Below are 19510 nucleotides of genomic sequence, written 5' to 3' on the forward strand. Positions count from 1 at the left end.
ATTCCCTCCACTCCTTTCTCCACTCCCACTGTGCTGACATGCACCTACTGGCACTTGGATTTGCACTTATCCTCCCTACTAGTAATAGATTTTAGACAGCGCTGTCCAGTCTCTCTCCTGGCCCCCTGTTGTTAGAAGACACCTGCAGAGAGACAGCTAAATAGACAGATGGGGAAGGAGCACTTGGGCCTGCCACCATTGATAGATGATGTTTTCTTCCACTTTCATTTGTCCTTTTTCGGCTTTTTCTTTTGTCTCCACTTACAGTAATACAAGTCCACCGGTGTCATTTCTACCTCAAATATATCAAGTTTCCTGGCACAAAATGTTCTAGAACATCTTTGTATTTGACCGCAGGATTCCCCCGTCACGATTTGGATAGCTCCAGTAAGCACACGGAAAACGCTAACCCCCATTCTATGTCTATGCTCACAGGATTCCCGTTCTTTTTAGTTTGTTTGTGCATTAAAGGAACTGCTCTTTTTATTTTATTTTGACTATATTTCTTAAACATCATCAGTCTTTTTTTTTTTATTAGCATTTCTAAGTTGACAAAAAACGCTTGGAAGATGCGACTAATGGTAGTCATCGTTGTAGCCATCAAAGCCCTCTTAGACAACTTCATAACCCTCCTACATTCTATGTATAATGCGGTAACAGACACGTTCATAACAAAATGTAATATGTACAATATTTACCGTATTTTGATCATTTAATCAATTCAGGGACTGACTTCTTTATTAGACCCAGTCTTGGACTTCCTTTTATCGTCATTCATATTTGAACTTTACAGTACAGATAAGAACAAAATTGTGTTGCATTAGCTCATTGTAGTGCAGGATTTTTATCCTGCACTACAATGAGCTAATGCAACACAATTTTGCAGTAAGGAGCAGATTTAAATAAATAGATTACTGTACAGCACAATGTATTGCACTTTTGCATATTCATCCACGTTTATGGATGTATGTTATATTGTCTTTATATTCCAGCGAGTTCATACGTTTTTGGGGGGTATTGAGGGGATAATTATGATGCGTTCAAGAGTCTTACGGCCTGAGGCAGGAAGCTGTTACAGAACCTGAAGGTTCTGTTACGGAGGCTGCAGAACCTCGTCCCAGAGTCCAGCAGTGAAAACAGTCCTTAGTGGGGGTGGGAGGAGTCGCTACAGATTTTCTGAGCTCTGGTCAGGCAGCGGCTTTTTGCGATTTCCTGGACAGGAGGAAGAGGAGTCCTGATGATCTTGTCTGCCGTCCTCACCACTCTCCATAGCAGCGCATGTCAGACTTTTAGAAACAATGTGTGTTCTATTTCCTGTTACAAAACACTGTTGTGTGTTGTAATCATGGCAGCCCTTTTTGGATACATGAGGATTCCCAACCTTATATTTTTTAATCTGAATGAATCAAAGATTAACTGCTGCTTCTAGAAGCGAGCACGAGGAAGAGGCTGAAACGTTGGAGCAGATGGAAATCAATAGAGTGAAGTGAAATTGATGGAGGATGCACATGTGGAGTTTGGAGACAGGCTATTTTGACATAAATGGCGTGCTTATGTAACCGATGGTCTTTTCCTCTGCGTTGTGTGTTTTATGGAAGACGACAGACACCATGGGTTTCTCAGCTGCACTTTACTAATAATACAAAACACAATTGTCATCAAAAACTTTCTACCATTGTCGAGCCCCTCTCCCGTTATTGTAGACAAAAAGGGCGGTGTACTTACATAACGTAAAATAAAAACATACCTGATAATACAGAACACAATTGTCATCAACAACTTTCTGCCATCGTCGAGCCCCTACACAAATATAATAATGAACAAGAAATGAATTGAAGTTCTTACCAAGACAAAAAATGTTCGTCCCGTTCTCGTAGACAAAAAGGGAAGTTGGAGGGTGTGTCCAACGCACATTAAAAGACATGTGTCACAGTAAATATTGCAGTAGGAGGGACAACGAGACAATGGCTCCACATTGACAAAATATCAAACAATATTCAGGTAATTACATGTAACTTACATATTTTGTGTAAATATAACAGTAATAAAACATTAGAAAATACATTATTTACAAGACATAATTGACCCTGTTACACTTACCCCAAATAAACCAGAAAAACAGACAACTGTCCATTGAGTGAGTCACACTTCATATTGATCACGATACACGCAGCACGTCATGTGTGTATCATGACGGACAAAATTTGCTAGCTGTGTACAAACAAAACATGAAACGTGGACTAATGCTTTACAGATACTGTAATATGATTGTTCGTGTTTTTCAGTCAGTACAGATTGGTGTCTTATCGCATTATGTTACAGATTGGTGTCTTATCGCATTATGTTGTGCGTTACAAACTCAAACGCGATTCAGGTGCCGACGTGAAAGCTAGCTTATCTCTTGCCGTAGTTAGCTTTTAGGGCAAATACCATAGCACACCAATGTGTTAGAATGCTAAAAAGAGAGTTCCTCAGTGTTCGCTCTTACAATAACCATGTCGCTATAGTTTGAGTGCTATACAGGTTACGAAACGTAAATGAAGTATTAATGACGATTTTTGAAGGCATTTTTAAAGTGATTGAGGGGTAGAATTCATTTCTCCCATTAACTTTATTGCTAGCTACCTTGAACAATATGATTATTATATGTTAGAATGCAAAAAAAACTATTGTCTTCTTGTCTCTCATAATGGTTGTGAACAATTAGCAAAATCCCCCCAGACAAGTGCAGCCAAAGTACTCCAATTACTGACTAAGGAAATTTTTGTTTTTTCTACTTTTATTCATTGAACTTACTTATTTGTAAACAAATATCCTTGGTTCGAATCCTAGTTGCAGCCACTGCTTAACCCACACTGGTAATGAATGTTTGATAATCGTCAGAGATGGCGTTTAGCAGCCACTTTTCTGTCAGTCCAATTGCTTACCCCCACCAAAGTGTAAAAAAGCACTTTAGGTGTCTTGAAAGGCACTTTATAAATCAATAATTATTGTTGTTCCTCAAATAACTCGCTTTGCAAAACTGTGTGGTAAAAACTGTCCAATTGGCACTTATAAAAGGAAAGTAATTTAATTAAATTACAGCACAATTAAATCATCAGGTCAAGTTTCACCCCTTTCATTGCTATTTCTGTAGTGAAAAGGTTTTGTCCAGTTCTGGAAAAGCTCCTTTAAAAACACAGAAATCTTAATTCTATGTCCATTTTGTTTCAGCACTTCTTATATATATTGTAGTTTCTTGAAATAATAATTTTTCCGGTTTTGAAATTATACAACAGATACGGTGGTAATCCGTTCTAAAAGGTCCAATAAAAACTGATCCGTACAAAAACCGAAGCACATGTTTTAATAAGGAATAGTGTAAATCCAATTTAAAAAGCATTTCACATGTTTTACTGTTTGGGGGTGTTTTGAGTTAAGAGCTCCATCACAGAACCAATTAAGCTCATAAATTGAGGTACTACTGCACTGTTTTTCAACCACTGTGCCTATGTGCCGTGGCTCTAGTGTCGTGAGATACAGTCTGGTGTGCCGTGGGAGATTATCTAATTTCACCTATTTGGGTTCAAAAAATTTTTTGCAAACCAGTAATTATAGTCTGCAAATTATGTGTTGTTGTTGAGTGTCGGTGCTGTCTAGAGCTTGGCAGAGTAACCGTGTAATACTCTTCCATATCAGTAGGTGGCAGCAGGAAACTAATTGCTTTGTAGATGTCGGAAACAGCGGAAGGCAGCATGCAGGTAAAAAGGTATCTAATGCTTAAACTAAAAATAAACAAAAGGTGATTGCCTCTTAGAAAAGGTATTGAATCTTAGGGAAGGCTATGCAGAAAGAGAATAAAACTGAATTGGCTACAAAGTAAACAAAAGTAGAATTCTAGATGACAGCAAAGACTTACTGTGGAGCAAAGATGGCGTCCACAATGTACATCCGGACATGAAATGACAATTAACAATGTGCCCACGAAGAATGATAAAGACAACTAAAATATTCTTGATTGCTAAAACAAAGTAGATGCGGGAAATATCGCTCAAAGGAAGACATGATACTGCTACAGGAAAATACCAAAAAAAGAGAAAAAAGCCACCAAAATAAGAGTGCAAGATCCGGACTAAAACACAACACAGGAAAACAGCAAAAAACTCCAAATAAGTCACAGCATTATGTGACAATGTTGTGGCAGTACACCTACTTTGAGACAAGTTGTATTGATGCATGGTTGGTTATGGTTTAAAGTCATATCCAGCAATTGCGACAACAACTTTTTACGGTCAACAGAGTTTAATTTTTTAATGATTTCTGATGGTGGTGTGCCTACAGATTTTTTTTTACGCAAAGAATTTGCCTCTGCTCACAAAAGGTTGAAAAACACTGTACTACTGTATATAATTCAGATTTCACAGTTGAGGTCTCCAACTCGGAATCATACGGACACTGTCCCCTGCTTATCATCCTTCATAAAGCCAGCCAGACAAACATCCATAAGAACTCTTATGGATTGTCAAGCAACAACATTGACAACAAAGAATGCAATATTTGAACCATCACAGAATTTTGTGGAGAACTGAAGATGAAGCAAACATCTCTGATACTGACTCCCTATGTGTTTATTGTCCTCCGCCATTGGTAGGGGACTTAAGGATGTGTCATGTAAGAGGTGGTAGTTATTTTATCCATCCACCATTGTGTGCGGAAAAAAACGTAGACAATACTGTGTGGACAAGGTAGAATATAGCGGACAAGGCAGGGGTGCACAGTGGTGTGTTGGACAGTTGTACAGTACAGAACGCCCACAGTGCATGTGTGTGCAACATGTGTGGGCGTCCACTGTAACACTTTGTACATATGCGTAATTGTTGCTTTTCTTTGGCTCTAGGGTTAAAAGTGCAGTTGGTGGTCAAAAAAAAAATCACTTTCGCCAACTTTTTTATGTTGAGTTGTAGAGCAACAGCAAACAACTTAAAAACTGTAAACTATGAAAAACTTTAGTGAAAAAAACTAAAGTTCCCCTTAGGGTGATGATCGTTATCAAAGATTTGCTGGTTGAAGACCAAAGTGTGGAGTGAGTGAAGGGGTCAATGCACTTTTGGTAAATATGAAAGCCAAAGCTTGCGATGGTTGTGCCTTGTGAACTTGATGAAAGGTTATTTTAGAAAGCCGCCAATCAATTGCTCAATATTCCCTCTGCATAATCTACCTTGATGGTGATAAGGTATTTTATCAACTGTCGTGCAGGAGATTTGCAGCAAGCACCTCAAGGTCGTCCCGATCCATTTTCACAGATCCTCTCATCCAATGTCTCAAGCTCAAATTGACACGCCTCGTGTAGGATTCCTTATTTATTTATTTAGAGATCAATAGCCTAAGCTTAAGCCGTCTTGCTTCTCTCCAACTGAACGGACAAATGTATATGCAATCTGACCGCATGCTCGTCCATTTTTTTAGTAAACAACATCAAAGCATTGTCCAATTTCAGCATGAGCAGTGTGTTACCATAGTAATCAGTCGGAGGTGATTTCCTGAGCAGAGAAGCAACTTTACATAAAAATCAATTTAGCCTCACTTTTGCCTTCCTCGCATTGTGAGCTTGCGCGACTCATTGTCAACATCAGCTCTAATTCAGCAGGCGGCGCTCAGGAATAATTTGATTACTTCCAAACAGCATCGTGCTTTAATTACACTCACTTATATTCGCCATTTATTCATAAAATAACAGCTGTTTTGTTGTTTTTTTATCCATGAATGCATTAATCTACAAGGTATCAGGTTTGCTTCATTATCATGTTAGTTATCTGCAAATTAAACAGACTTGCCAAAACGAAGCAGATGGAGGGAGACAGAAGGTGAAAAGTGAAAACTCAAATGTCTTTAATCAACACCAGTGCATGGATTTCATTGTGTGCATGTTAATCAGCATTCCTTAAAACTCAATAATATTACTTTTATTTTTTTTTTACAAATAATTTAAAATTGTACAACAAATATCCCCATTAAGGGATCATATTATGATTTTTTTTTCCTGCTTTTGAAACACTTTGTATGTAACGGTGGTGTTTTGGTCAAAAATGTGCATAGATTTTGTATTACAGGCCATCTCCAAGCCACTTTTTCTGACCGTCCCGTTGGGTTGAGTTTTTCCATCCATTTTCAGAAAATGGATGGATGGATGATTGGTTGATTGACCGTCTCTACAGAATGTGCCTTTTTGTGGGCCGTCCTCACAGCCGCCTTCCACTGCGTCTCCACCTTGTCAGCCATGTTGTAGTTTTTAGCGTTTCCATATAAAGTCTACTGACAGATAAAAGTTAGAATTATAACCTACCTTGTATTAGAAATGACGGCAGCAAAGGATGTAGCATGCATGTGCATGGATGAGCTAGTCTGCCCCACAACAAAAGGATAGAGAAAAATATGTAACTTATTGACTACAACTAAATAAAAAAAATAGTGGTAAACCGCTACACTAAAACAGGTGCCAACTGATACAAAAATATGTTTTTGCATAGTATGACCTGTTAGGGGAACATTTTAACTTTAAAGTAGAGTGGAATGCATAGGGAGTCTTACTTTCTATTTAATTGTTGTTTTCAAGGACAAAACACAATGATTACACTGAATGTTTTTATCATTGCAAATACACAACCATTGTATCATAATTTGTTTCGATGGTGAGAATAGGTGCCAGAGACGGAACGAGATTGGACGAATGTGTGTGTGTCCGACACACGCTTGGGTTAGCCTAACTTTTGGTGTCGTTGGACAACACCCAAACAAATCCGCTAGGGAGGAGCAGCAAGGTTGACAAAAGTACATAAGCAGAGGGACAGGACAATCGGAAAAGAACACTCCGGACTTTGTAGAGCTCGGTCTTGTCTCAAGAGCTGGTATTGTTAGTTTGTGTGTACTCCATATGTAGAAAAAATTGTTAATCTTCAATTCTAGTCACCTTGTTTTATTATTCAGACAGTCGTTATAACAAAAGTACCCAGGAGGACTTTGGCCCTTTAAAAGGGAAAGCCCCAACAGACCTCTGTTTTAAACACTCATGGCTCTATCCTCCAGCGGAACGTAGCCATCCATCCATCCATTTTCTACCTCTTGTCCTTTTCAGGATAGCGGGGAGTGCTGGAGCCTATCTCAGCTGCATTCGGGCGGAAGTCGCCACCTCATCACAGGGCCAACACAAATAGACAGACAACATTCACATTAACATTCATTCACTAGGGCTAATTTAGTGTTGCCAATCAACCTATCCCCAGGTGCATGTCTTTGGAGGTGGGAGGACGCCGGAGTACCCGGAGGGAACCCACGCAGTCACGGGGAGAACATTCAAACTCCACTTAGAAAGACCCTGAGACCGAACCCAAGACATTCGTATTGTGATGCACATGCACTAACCACTATTTTGCCCGCGAAACGTAACCTAATTTTCTGAAGGAAAATACTGGTTTTAATTTTTTTAGTCTACAGTCATGAACATAAAAATGTTATGTTCTTGATTGGGTTTAGTTGATAGTCGACGATCAGTCAAATCTACGGTGTTTTGTACGTTTTAAAGCAAGAAATAAACAGATCGTATATTGACTGGTCACTAGGTGTCAGTAACGTCACATGGATGTAGATCTAGCCACTACATCAACCCTCCCAAAGTTAATGAAAAAAATAATAGTCTTTTATTGAAGAGAAAACACAGATCTCATTTGGGACTTTCCACTCGAAAGAAAAAATGCTAAGCAACTCTTATAAACAAATAAACACGGCCGAGTTGGAAAGCTGGTGGAGATCCTTGAGTCTTGTGCAGCGCCGAGAAGACATCAAGCTTGACTAAGTTGAGGACTTAAAAGTCGTAACAAAGGATTGTTACCTTTGCTAGAGGAGAGTAATGTTGCCAACAGATTGTTGCTGCTGTGATGTTGTTTGACTTAAAATCAAAGAGTGTAGATAAAATACTTGGAGTTGTCATACAGTATACACATTTAAAACTATTTTCAGCCTGGATTCAAACAGTGCCAACGTTGATGCCTGTGTAACCTCTCAGGCTCTTCCAGGATTCAGGAGCATAAAACTGACATGCAGCCTCAGCATGTTTAGTCCTCACTCTGGGCACTCCCTGAGATTCTCAGAGGCCGAGATGATTCATAGTGTTGTAACATGTCAGTGATGGGCTTTGTAACAAGACAAATTAAACTGAATTGAATTATATTTATATAGCGCTTTTCTCTAGTGACTCAAAGCGCTTTTCCATCGTGAAACACAATATCTAAGTTATACATAAACTAGTGTGGGTGGCACTGGGAGCAAGTGGGTAAAGTGTCTTGCCCAGGGACACAACGGCAGTGACTAGGATGGCAGAAGCGGGGATCCAACCTGCAACCCTCAAGTTGCTGGCACGGCCACTGTACCAACAGAGCTATAAAACCAGTGGTTCCCAAACTTTTTCCACCAAGTACCACCTCAGAAAACAATTGGTTCTCCGAGTGCCACCATAATGACCAACATTAAAACACAGTAGCATAGTAGGCCCAAGTATTTAGTATCTACTCACTGGCCTAGTGGTTAGAGTGTCCGCCCTAATATTGGTAGGTTGTGAGTTCAAACCCCGGCCGAGTCATACCAAAAAACTCAGCATCAAGGGTTGAAATTGGGGGTTAAATCACCATAAATGATTCCCGGGCGCGGCACCGCTGCTGCCCACTGCTCCCCCTCACTTCCCAGGGGATGAATAGGGGATGGGTCAAATGCAGAGGACAAATTTCACCACACCTAGTGTGTGTGTGACAATCATTGGAACTTTAACCTTATTAAAAGACAAGGCAGAGGTTTTATTTAACAACTCTAAAAAAATATTTTTGGTCACTGTAAAATTACACACAGTTTGAACAGTAACACTGGGTTTGAACATTTAATTAAGTGATTCTTTGATTTACTCCTTTCTGAGCGCCCACCTTATCGTGGTAGAGGAGTTTGCGTGTCCCAATGATCCTAGGAGCTACGTTGTCCGGGGGCTTCAAAGCCCCCTGGTAGGGTCTCCCAGGACTAACAGGTCCTAGGTGAGGGATCAGACAAAGAGCAGCTGAAAGACCTTTATGAAAAGTACAAATCGAGGACCTGGATTCCCCTCGCCCAGACGCGGGACACCGGGGCCCCCCTCTGGACCACGAGGCCAGGCCCACAGTTCCAATCCCTGTTAGACCATGAAAATACTTGTCTTTTGTCTTCCTTTGTTGTGTCCCCATAAATGATCATTGTTTTTTTGTTCCTGTGTTTAAAACATTGATGAATTCAAACATTACAGACACGCTCTGTGCTATTAAACATGCAGAACAAATATAATGTGTGCGTTTTCTGCCTTCACGCCAGCTTGTGTTCATTCATATCTCGTGCATGCGCTACAGCTGGTCACCACGGCGACCTTCAAGTCAACTTTATTCCAACTGCAAAGTCCTTTACTGCACCCTCCACTTCTTTGTGGAGAAATTAACATTCTTTTGTTGCCATAGGAGATGTTGAAAAGATATTTTCTCTTTGTTTGTTTCCTCTACAGGAGCAGATGGCAAATGGTGTCCAAGGTCCTTCTTCTATGTCTTCCTCTGTTTTGTTGATTGGGTCTTACAGCGTGAACCGCGAGCTATTGAAGAGGCTGGGGGTCGGACTGGCGCTGGCAGCAGCCTTACTGGCTTTTATTGTAGAGAGGTTGTATTAGTGGCTGTGAGAGGAGCTGTAACCAAGGAGGAGCATGGAGACATAATTGGGACGAAACAACATCTTTGAATGAATTCACTCTTTTCTTAAATTTTGCTTTTAGATGAGGACGCAAAACATACTTCTAATTTTACTTTTAATTAAAGGTCATAGGTCATCATTTGGCATTTTTCGATGACAAAAAAGTTGTCCTTTTTTCAGTTGACAGAGAATACATATTGTTTTACTAAGGATAATTCAACTCTCTTTATAAAACAAACTTGGTTACTATTGGACGCAATCAAAGTTGTACTCTGTTTTCATTGACGTAGGTTTTGTGTTTGCCAATTGTTTTATTGAGCATCCTGTGTAAAAGTTGTATTAAACTTTGCCACTTATATTTCTACGTTAAGTATTTTGTTTGAAATGAGCTACATAAGAAAAATATTTGAAAAAAACAACATGTTGGCCATTATTCATTTGTTGGTAATTATAAAACGCAGCATTTTGTCACACAGCAACAAACATTACTGGAAATAATAAGAGAAATTGCTGACTCCCAACGACAATTATTACTTTCCCTGGTTACTAATTACATTTATAAAGTAGTAATTCTGTTTGGAATTCGACTAATACCTATTAACTGTACCTAATTACTTTTCCGCATATATGTCCACATTTTTTTTGTAGGTAGTACATTTTGACCCTTTAAATAGGTCAAATACAGTGGAACCCTGATTACGAACTTAATTGGTTCTTAAACAGGGTCCGTGAAAATAAAAAGGTTTTTATACTGAAGCAAATTCTTCCATAAGAAACAATTTAAACATGAATACATGCTTCTATATTTTAGTAAAAGCTGTACACTTTGAACACATTATAAAGTGCAATACAGTACTGTATATAAAACAGACATAACAAGGGTTGATGGATCAACTCTGTTTAATAACAAAGTCAGTAATTGGCCTAAGCGTGCGAATGTGAGTGTGAAAAATTTCTGTTGTCCAACGACAATATATTAACATACATTCTAAACACTTTTTTATTAAACGGGAATTGCACTTTTTGGTGGATTTTTCTTATTGTTAACAGCTTTGTTATTATATACAGTGGGGCAAAAAAGCATTTAGTCAGCCACTGATTGTGCAAGTTCTCCCACATAAAATGATGACAGAGGTCTGTAATTTTAATCATAGGAAGACTTCAACTGTGAGAGACAGAATGTGAAAAAAAATCCAGGAATTCACATTGTAGGAATTTTAAAGAATTTATTTGTAAATTATGGTGGAAAATAAGTATTTGGTCACTTCAAACAAGGAAGATCTCTGGCTCTCACAGACCTGTACTTTCTTCTTTAAGAATCTCTTCTGTTCTCCACTCGTTACCTGTATTAATGGCACTTGTTTGAACTTGTTATCTGTATAAAAGACACCTGTCCACAGCCTCAAACAGTCAGACTCCAAACTCCACTATGGCCAAGACCAAAGAGATGTCGAAGGACACCAGGAAAATAATTGTAGACCTGCACCAGACTGGGAAGAGTGAATCTACAATAGGCAAGCAGATTGGTGTGAAAAAATCAACTGTGGGAGCAATTATCAGAAAATGGAAGACATACAAGACCACTAATAATCTCCCTCAATCTGGGGCTCCACGCAAGATCTCATCCCGTGGGGTCAAAATGATCATGAAAACGGTGAGCAAAAATCCCAGAACCACACGGGGGGACCTGGTGAGAGCTGGGACCCAAGTAACAAAGGTTACCATCAGTAACATACTATGCCGACAGAGAATCAAATCCTGCAGTTCCAGACGTGTCCCCCTGCTTAAGCCAGTGCATGTCCAGGCCCGTCTGAAGTTTGCCAGAGAGCACATGGATGATACAGCAGAGGATTGGGGGGATGTCATGTGGTCAGATGAAACAAAAAATAGGACTTTTTGGTATAAACTCAACTCGTCGTGTTTGGAGGAAGAAGAATACTGAGTTGGATCCCAAGAACACCATACCTACTGTGAAACATGGGGGTTGGAAACATCATGCTTTGGAGCTGTTTTTCTGCTAAGGGGACAAGACGATTGATCCATGTTAAGGAAAGAATGAATGGGGCCATGTATCGTGAGATTTTGAGACAAAACCTCCTTCCATCAGTGAGAGCTTTGAATGGTTGACCAAATACTTATTTTCCACCATAATTTAAAAATAAATTCTTTGAAATTCCTACAATGTGAATTCCTGGATTTTTTTTTACATTCTGTCTCTCACAGTTGAAGTGTACCTATGATGAAAATTACAGACCTCTGTCATCATTTTAAATGGGAGAACTTGCACAATCGGCGGCTGACTAAATACTTTTTTGCCGAACTGTAGGTTATGGACGTAAAATAAGTACTGTTGGCGGTTTTTGAATGCATTTTTAACGTGATTTAGAGGCAGAATTGATTGTTCCCATCAGCTGCACTGTAGCCACCTTGAACAAGCCAATTTTAAAATTTTAGAATGCAAACAAAAAAAATCAGTCTCAGCCTGGGCCCCTGGAGAGGGGGTCCAGACTAAGGCCAGGGGGAAAAACAACTCATAGCCATAGCACACAGCCCTCTTACATGTGTGTAAGAGGGAAACATCAGACATCATAGAACACAAAGGACATTAAAGACATTAAAAGAGCAGAGCTGATGCAACCCGCCATTTCTACATACAGCTATGAACAAAAAGTAAAATAAACACTGTGGTGGCTTCTGCTGTGTTCCACGCCATCGTCTGCCGGCAAGGCCTTCTCTGCTGGCCTAACAGAAACAGAAATCTTGTTCATAATTAAAGATAAAAAACGTTTTTATTTACATTCCCTAAATATCTAAAATTATTCATATTCTCTTCATGTCATATTATGCTGTTTCCTAGTGCTGTTGTTTTTTTGTTTTAGTTAGTATCCAATCAGAATTCAGATAGCTTATGTTGCCATGCTTTACCTAATCTGCCAGAGGCCTTCAGAATCAACAATGCAGGCGTCCGTGCACTGTAAAAGAACGGGGACTAACAGGGATAGATAGATGCGATAGCCAATCAGATCACGCGTTGTTGTCAGTAAGGCCCTCTAGATGTCCTCACGTTGAACGTGACATTTACGCGTCCTGTGATTGGATACTCATCGGACCGTTAGCGGATGAATTTGCGAAAACATTGAGTTGATAGACCGTTGTGATAGTCATTTAGATCACAATTTGTTGACAATAGCCTATCCTAGTAATCTTGTGACTGACAGTACTACGGAGAAGAAGACGGCACTGAGACGGGGGCATCGATAGTCTGAGATGTGTTTATTAAACATAAGGAATTGGAGTGTGTAAGTAATCCAAATAACTATGGTGTGATTATGTGTTGTGTTTAACTGAGTGTCACAGAGAGTTGTTGAAGGTGCATGTTGAGCGAGATGAGGAAGTCCAGGGAGGGCAAAGCAAGTTCGGAGATCCGTGGGCAAGGTAGAGGTCAAAGGCAGGAGCGAGGCGTCAACGTCCGTGTCCAGGCGTGAGGTCGAGATCCAGGAAGGCAGCAGGGAGTCCAGAGGGGATTCAGGGAGATGAGACACAACTGGAAACCAGGAAATGGGGGGACGCTGCGGGATGACGACACGGGACACAAGACGATGAGCACAGGGGAGGGGAAACACAGAGAGAGCGAATGCACGTAGGGAGAAAGCTCGAGACGTGTAGGCTTACAGTACTGAGGTAGCTATGTTCAGGCTCTGGAACATAGGATGCACTGGCTCATGAAGGAAGTGGGGTCTTCATCAGCATTAGGTGTGTTGATTTCAGATTGCCTGCAGCGTCGCGGCTACGACAGGAGGGCATCCAATCAACCAATCACATAAGGGCAAGGCAAAACTCACCCCAGTGGGACGTCGACAATGATGACTATGAGAAACCTTGGAGAGGACCGCATATGTGGGCTACCCCCTCCCCCCCTCACCCAGGGGACCGAAAGCAATGGATGTCGAGCGGATCTAACATGGTATTGTGAATGTCCAATTTATAGTGGATCCAACATAATCCAGTCCAAAGTTGATCCAATATAGTAGCCAGAGTCCCGTCCAGAGTGGAGCCAGCAGGAAACCATTCCAAGCGGAGGCGGGTCAGCAGCGCAGAGATGTCCCCAACCAAAACACAGGCGAGCGGTCCATCCTGGGTCCCGACTCTGGACGAGCGGTCCATCCTGGGTCCCGACTCTGGACAGCCAGTACTTCATCCATGGCCACCGGACCGGACCCCCTCCACAAGGGAAGGGGGGGACATAGCACAAAAATAAAAGAAACGGCGGTTCAACTGGTCTAAAAAGGGGGTCTATTTAAAGGCTAGAGTATACGAATGAGTTTTAAGGTGAGACTTCAATTCTTCTACTGAGGTAGCATCTCGAACTGTTACCAGAAGGGCATTCCAGAGTACTGGAGCCCGAACGGAAAACGCTCTATAGCCCGCAGACTTTTTTGGGGCTCTGGGAATCACTAATAAGCTGGAGTCCTTTGAACGCAGATTTCTTGCCGGGACATATGGTACAATACAATCGGCAAGATAGGATGGAGCTAGACCGTGTAGTATTTTATACGTAAGTAGTAAAACCTTAAAGTCACATCTTAAGTGCACAGGAAGCCAGTGCAGGTGAGCCAGTACAGGTGTAATATGATCAAACTTTCTTGTTCTTGTCAAAAGTCTAGCAGCCGCATTTTGTACCAACTGTAATCGTTTAATGCTAGACATGGGGAGACCCGAAGATAATACGTTACAGTAATCGAGACGAGACGTAACAAACGCATGGATAATGATCTCAGCGTCGTTAGTGGACAAAATGGAGCGAATTTTAGCGATATTACGGAGATGAAAGAAGGCTGTTTTAGTAACGCTTTTAATGTGTGACTCAAACGAGAGAGTTGGGTCGAAGATAATACCCAGATTCTTTACCGAGTCGCCTTGTTTAAGTGTTTGCTTGTCAAATAAATGATAAATGATAAATGGGTTGTACTTGTATAGCGCTTTTCTACCTTCAAGGTACTCAAAGCGCTTTGACACTACTTCCACATTTACCCATTCACACACACATTCACACACTGATGGAGGGAGCTGCCATGCAAGGCGCTAACCATCAGGAGCAAGGGTGAAGTGTCTTGCTCAGGACACAACGGACATGACGAAGTTGGTTCCAGGTGGGATTTGAACCAGTGACCCTCGGGTTGCGCACGGCCACTTTCCCACTGCGCCACGCCGTCCCTAAATGCCTAAATGTTAAAGTTGTATTATTAAATAGAGGTCGGTGTCTAGCAGGACCGATAATCAGCATTTCCGTTTTTTTGGCGTTGAGTTGCAAAAAGTTGGCGGACATCGTTTAATTTCTTTAAGACACGCCTTCAACTGACTACGTGTTGGTCAGCTTTAGGGGCATGTAGAGTTGGGTGTCATCAGCATAACAGTGAAAGCTAACACCGTATTTGCATATGATGTCACCTAGCGGCAGCATGGAGATGCTGAAGAGTGCAGGGCCAAGGACCAAACCCTGGGAAAGTCCACACGTTACCTTAACATAGTCCGAGATCACATTGTTAGGGGAACACCTGTAGGCGTGTCCAGAGGCAGGCACAGATGAATGAGAGGCGACAGGAGCCAGCGCCGTAACACGCCTGATGTCAAGGAGACTGTGATTGGATACTCACTTGTCATTCTAAAGTGAGTATCCAATCACAAGTTTCAATTTAGCAGGAGGTGATGCGCCGTACCCAGACCGGGATATCAGAAAAGGACAACAAAACATTGATTAGGTGGCAGATATACATTTGCGAGGCCATTTTCATTTTCATATTTAAAGACAAACTACATCTTGTGAGACGATGTCGACCAACCCCGGAAGCTAGTTCAGCTGTTCTGGCGATGAAATGCTCGCCATTTCCACTCCAATAAGCCGACAACGAGGGGCTAATACTGTGTCGAAAAGGTGCCACTAATTGTGAGTTCAAATATTAATTTTTTTCGCTTTTAATATGTTTTTTGCCATTTAAATTTTGACAGTACCATATAAGATATGTTTTAATTGCTAATGCGGTTTAATTGATTTTTAAATGCGCCAGAAAATAATCTGTTTTGGGCACTGTTGATGTGATGCAATACACGGTAAATGTGATCCTGAATAGTATTTCTCCAGCAATGGTCATTGGGTGACATCAATGATGGTATTTTGAGAGGTAATCTTTGATGTTGGACAGCACAGAAGGCCCAGGTGGGAAACGCATGGCCCGCCACTGACGGAGGAGGCATTGCGTGGTGGATTGAGCGGCAGACTTGAGAGTTGCAGGTTAGCTCCCTGCCTTTTTCCTTTCAAATCACTGCCGTTGTGTCCTTGGGCAATACACTTCACTCTTTCCCCCAGTGCCGCTCACACTGGTGAATGAAAGATGGGAGGGGCCGTAGGCGCGAACTGGCAGCCACGCTTCCGTCAGTCAAACCCAGGGCAGCTGTGGCAACAAATGTAGCTTACCACCACCAGGTGTGAATGAATGATGGGTTCTGACTTCACTGTGAAGCGCTTTGAGTGTCTACAAAAGTGCTATGTAAAACCATCCATCCATCCATTTTCTACCGCTTATTCCCTTCGGGGTCGCGGGGAGCGCTGGTGCCTATCTCAGCTACAATCGGGCGGAAGGCGATGTACACCCTGGACAAGTCGCCACTTCATCGCAGCTATATAAATGTAATCCATTAAATGTTATGTTTTTTTTTAAAACCAACCTGTTTTTGACCAAAAACGGTAAGGATAAAAAAAATCCATCCATCCATCTAATTTTTACCGCTTGTCCCTTTTGGTGTTGCGAGGGGGGTGCTGGACCCTATCTCAGCTGCATTCGGGCGGAAGGTGGGTTACACCCTGGACAAGTCGCCACCTCATTGCAGGGCCAACACAGATAGATCCCATCTTAAAAATAAAAAGTGTAAGTAGAAGATTTTGGTGACTTGATGTACTGTCGACGAATTGTCATGAAACAACCTACTCCTTTGAAATTATGAGCAAGAAAGTAACGCAGCACCCAGTTCACAGTTTAGACCTGTTTCCCTGCAAGGGCTCCAACGTGATTCTGTACTTGATGTTTTCAATGATTCACTACTAAAGTCTGCTGAGAACTTGAACACCTGAGGTTTGAAGAGTCCAAAGGAGATCCTATAGAATTTCCACAGAAGTGTCTCCTGAGTCTTAACAGCAGAATGTATTTCTCTCTCTCACACACACACGCACACACACACACCGCCTGCCTGTGCTTGGGTCTAATCTCTTCCTGGTGTAAGGTGCAGCCATCCCTGCATGCGGTGTGGAATCGTGCACGCTTAATAATGCATAGCCCAATTTATATGGCAGTGCACTGGCACATGTGTCTCTGTCAGTGTGTCTGCACCTACGTGTATTTGTGTTGTTCCTGCCTTTTCTCAGCTGTGTGTCCAAGCATGATGCGTTGCCTGCAGTTCCCCCCGATGTTTCATTGAGCACAGGGCCGGTTTTAGGAGTCGCTGGATAGTTCACCTCTTGATTCCAAACGCCTGCTCCGAGGTACCGGCGCGAGTTTGGTGCCTTCACACGCCAGCTTTGCATTATCCCGGCAAATGATGCGTGTCATATTTTCATGCACGTGACAAAAAACACACATCAAACACACAACAACTTGTGCAGCATATAGGCAAACGATGCATGTCGAGTCGCGTTGCGCACACACTCACACACACACACACACACCCAGGCGCCAAAGCTTTATATTAGCCGATCAAATGATGCGTGTCGTACACACAGACACACACGCCGCAGCTTTGTGTTACGCGATCAAATGATGCGTGTCGCCGTGACGCTTGTTACACCATCCAGCGCTGCCCTATATTATTCTCCCGCCGTCCATACTGTGTGACACTTCTTTTGAGGCTTTGTAAGCACATTTCCTGCGCGCGCGCCCGTGTGTGTGTGTGTGTGTGTCAGTTACACCGCATTGTTCTCCCATGAAATATGGATGCTGCGACACCCTTTATGTTTGGAACATCATCACTTACTATGAAACATCGAGGCGGGGACCCGCGGAGAGGAGACCGTTATTCACTTTGCATCGTTCCCTTCAGTTGTTTCTAATAAAAGCGACACTTTCTGACTTCTTTTCTCAGTTGCAGCTGTTGTCAATTTGTCATCGGAGCTCAGACGTCCTTTTCATGTGAAACGAAGCAAATTTGGTCTCCCGACGAATGCATGCAAGAAAACGTGCTTGCTTCTGTCTTTTATCTTCATGCTGCTCATCACAGGAAAATGTCACAATAATTGTGTTATTTTTCATTACAACACAAGTGTGAATAACTAGTATGCTGTACATCGGATGTACTTGACTAAATTGTTTTGCAGAAAACTAAGGACCAGGTAGGCCGACTTCTCCCTCAGATATACAGTCGCGATCAAAAGTTTACATACACTTGTAAGGGACATAATGATTAAACTAAAATTGAGCTGTTTGGTCACAATACCCAGCAATATGATTGGAGGAGAAAAGGTGAGGCCTTTAATCCCAGGAACACCATCCCTACCGTCAAGCAGTTTGGTGGTAGTATTATGCTCTGAGTCTGTTTTGCTGCCAATTGGAACTGGTGCTTTACAGAGATTAGATGGGACATTGAAAAAGGAGGATGACCTCCAAATTTTTCAGGACAACTTAAAATCCTCAGACCGGAGGCCGGGTCTTGGGCGCAGTTGGGTGTTCCAACAGGACAGTGACCCCCAAGCACACGTCAAAAGTGGTAAAGTAATGGCTAAATCAGGCTACAAATAAGGTTTTAGAATGGTCTTCCCAAAGTCCTGACTTAAATGTGTGTACAATGCTGAAGAAACAAGTCCATGTCAGAAAACCCAACACATTTGGCTGAACTGAACCAATTTTCTCAGCTGCATTATGGACAAGTGGTAGAAAATGGATGGATGGATGGATGCACCAAGTTTGTCAAGAGGAGTGGTCACAAATTCAACCAGTAGCTTGTGGATGGCTACCAAAAGCACCTTAATGCAGTGAAACTTGCCAAGGGACATATATCCAAATATTAACATTGCTGTTGCTCGCAAGTACATGAAAGCAAGAAACACCAAAATGTTGATGTTTCATTGAGAATATATAACATTACATACAGCGCTCAAACATGCTTTAGTATCGCTGGATGGATAGTCAGACGTATTGTGATTCAACATACGGGGATTATTATGGGGTATATATATAGACCCTAAAATGGCACCTATTTGGAAACATATTAACTGCGGATTTGTTTCGCAATATGCAAAACCAACTCTTCTTACTTACTGGTACCTGCTGATGGGTATTGTGACGCTTCGCTGGCATCGTGGTGTTGGTTCGTTCTCTCAAATTATGCAGTCGGACTTGGACACAGCGTGAAGGTATGATTTATTTATGCTAACAAAACAGACTAAGAACAAAAACAGTTGCACAAGGCACTAAAGACAAACAAACAGAACTAGCATGAGAGCTAGAAGGAATTAAAGGCGCTAGCATGTGAGCTAGGGAAAAAAACAGAGGAATAGCGTGGAAGCTAACGAGTAAAAAAAGTCTTTACCATAATTGGGGATCAGCGACGTCACCTGTTGCATCGAACAGAAACTAGACTGTGAGACTGAGGTACAGAAAAGGCAGGCTTATATAAGGACAGTAATTACGAGGCAGGTGCGCGTCAAAATCAAAAGGCAGGTGACACAAATACGTAACTATGACAACAGAAAAAAACAGGAAGTGCCACCAGGAACTAAGGAAGACAAAATATTAACAAGATA

At 41.7% G+C, this 19510-nt stretch overlaps 1 protein-coding gene across 2 annotated transcripts in view; it reads left to right on the forward strand.

The window, feature by feature from the left end:
- cdkal1 (CDK5 regulatory subunit associated protein 1-like 1) overlaps window positions 1–10081 on the forward strand; it is a 611713-nt gene extending 601632 nt beyond the window's left edge. For both annotated transcript variants that reach the window (XM_061916180.1, XM_061916181.1), the window contains one exon: window positions 9545–10081. In XM_061916180.1, the coding sequence (XP_061772164.1) occupies window positions 9545–9703 (159 nt within the window). In that variant the 3' untranslated portion in view covers window positions 9704–10081. The remainder of the gene's footprint in view (window positions 1–9544) is intronic.
- Window positions 10082–19510: the final 9429 nt, after the last annotated feature.

Source organism: Nerophis ophidion, linkage group LG11 (genome assembly GCF_033978795.1).
Source record: "Nerophis ophidion isolate RoL-2023_Sa linkage group LG11, RoL_Noph_v1.0, whole genome shotgun sequence".
Classification (NCBI taxonomy): domain Eukaryota; kingdom Metazoa; phylum Chordata; class Actinopteri; order Syngnathiformes; family Syngnathidae; genus Nerophis; species Nerophis ophidion.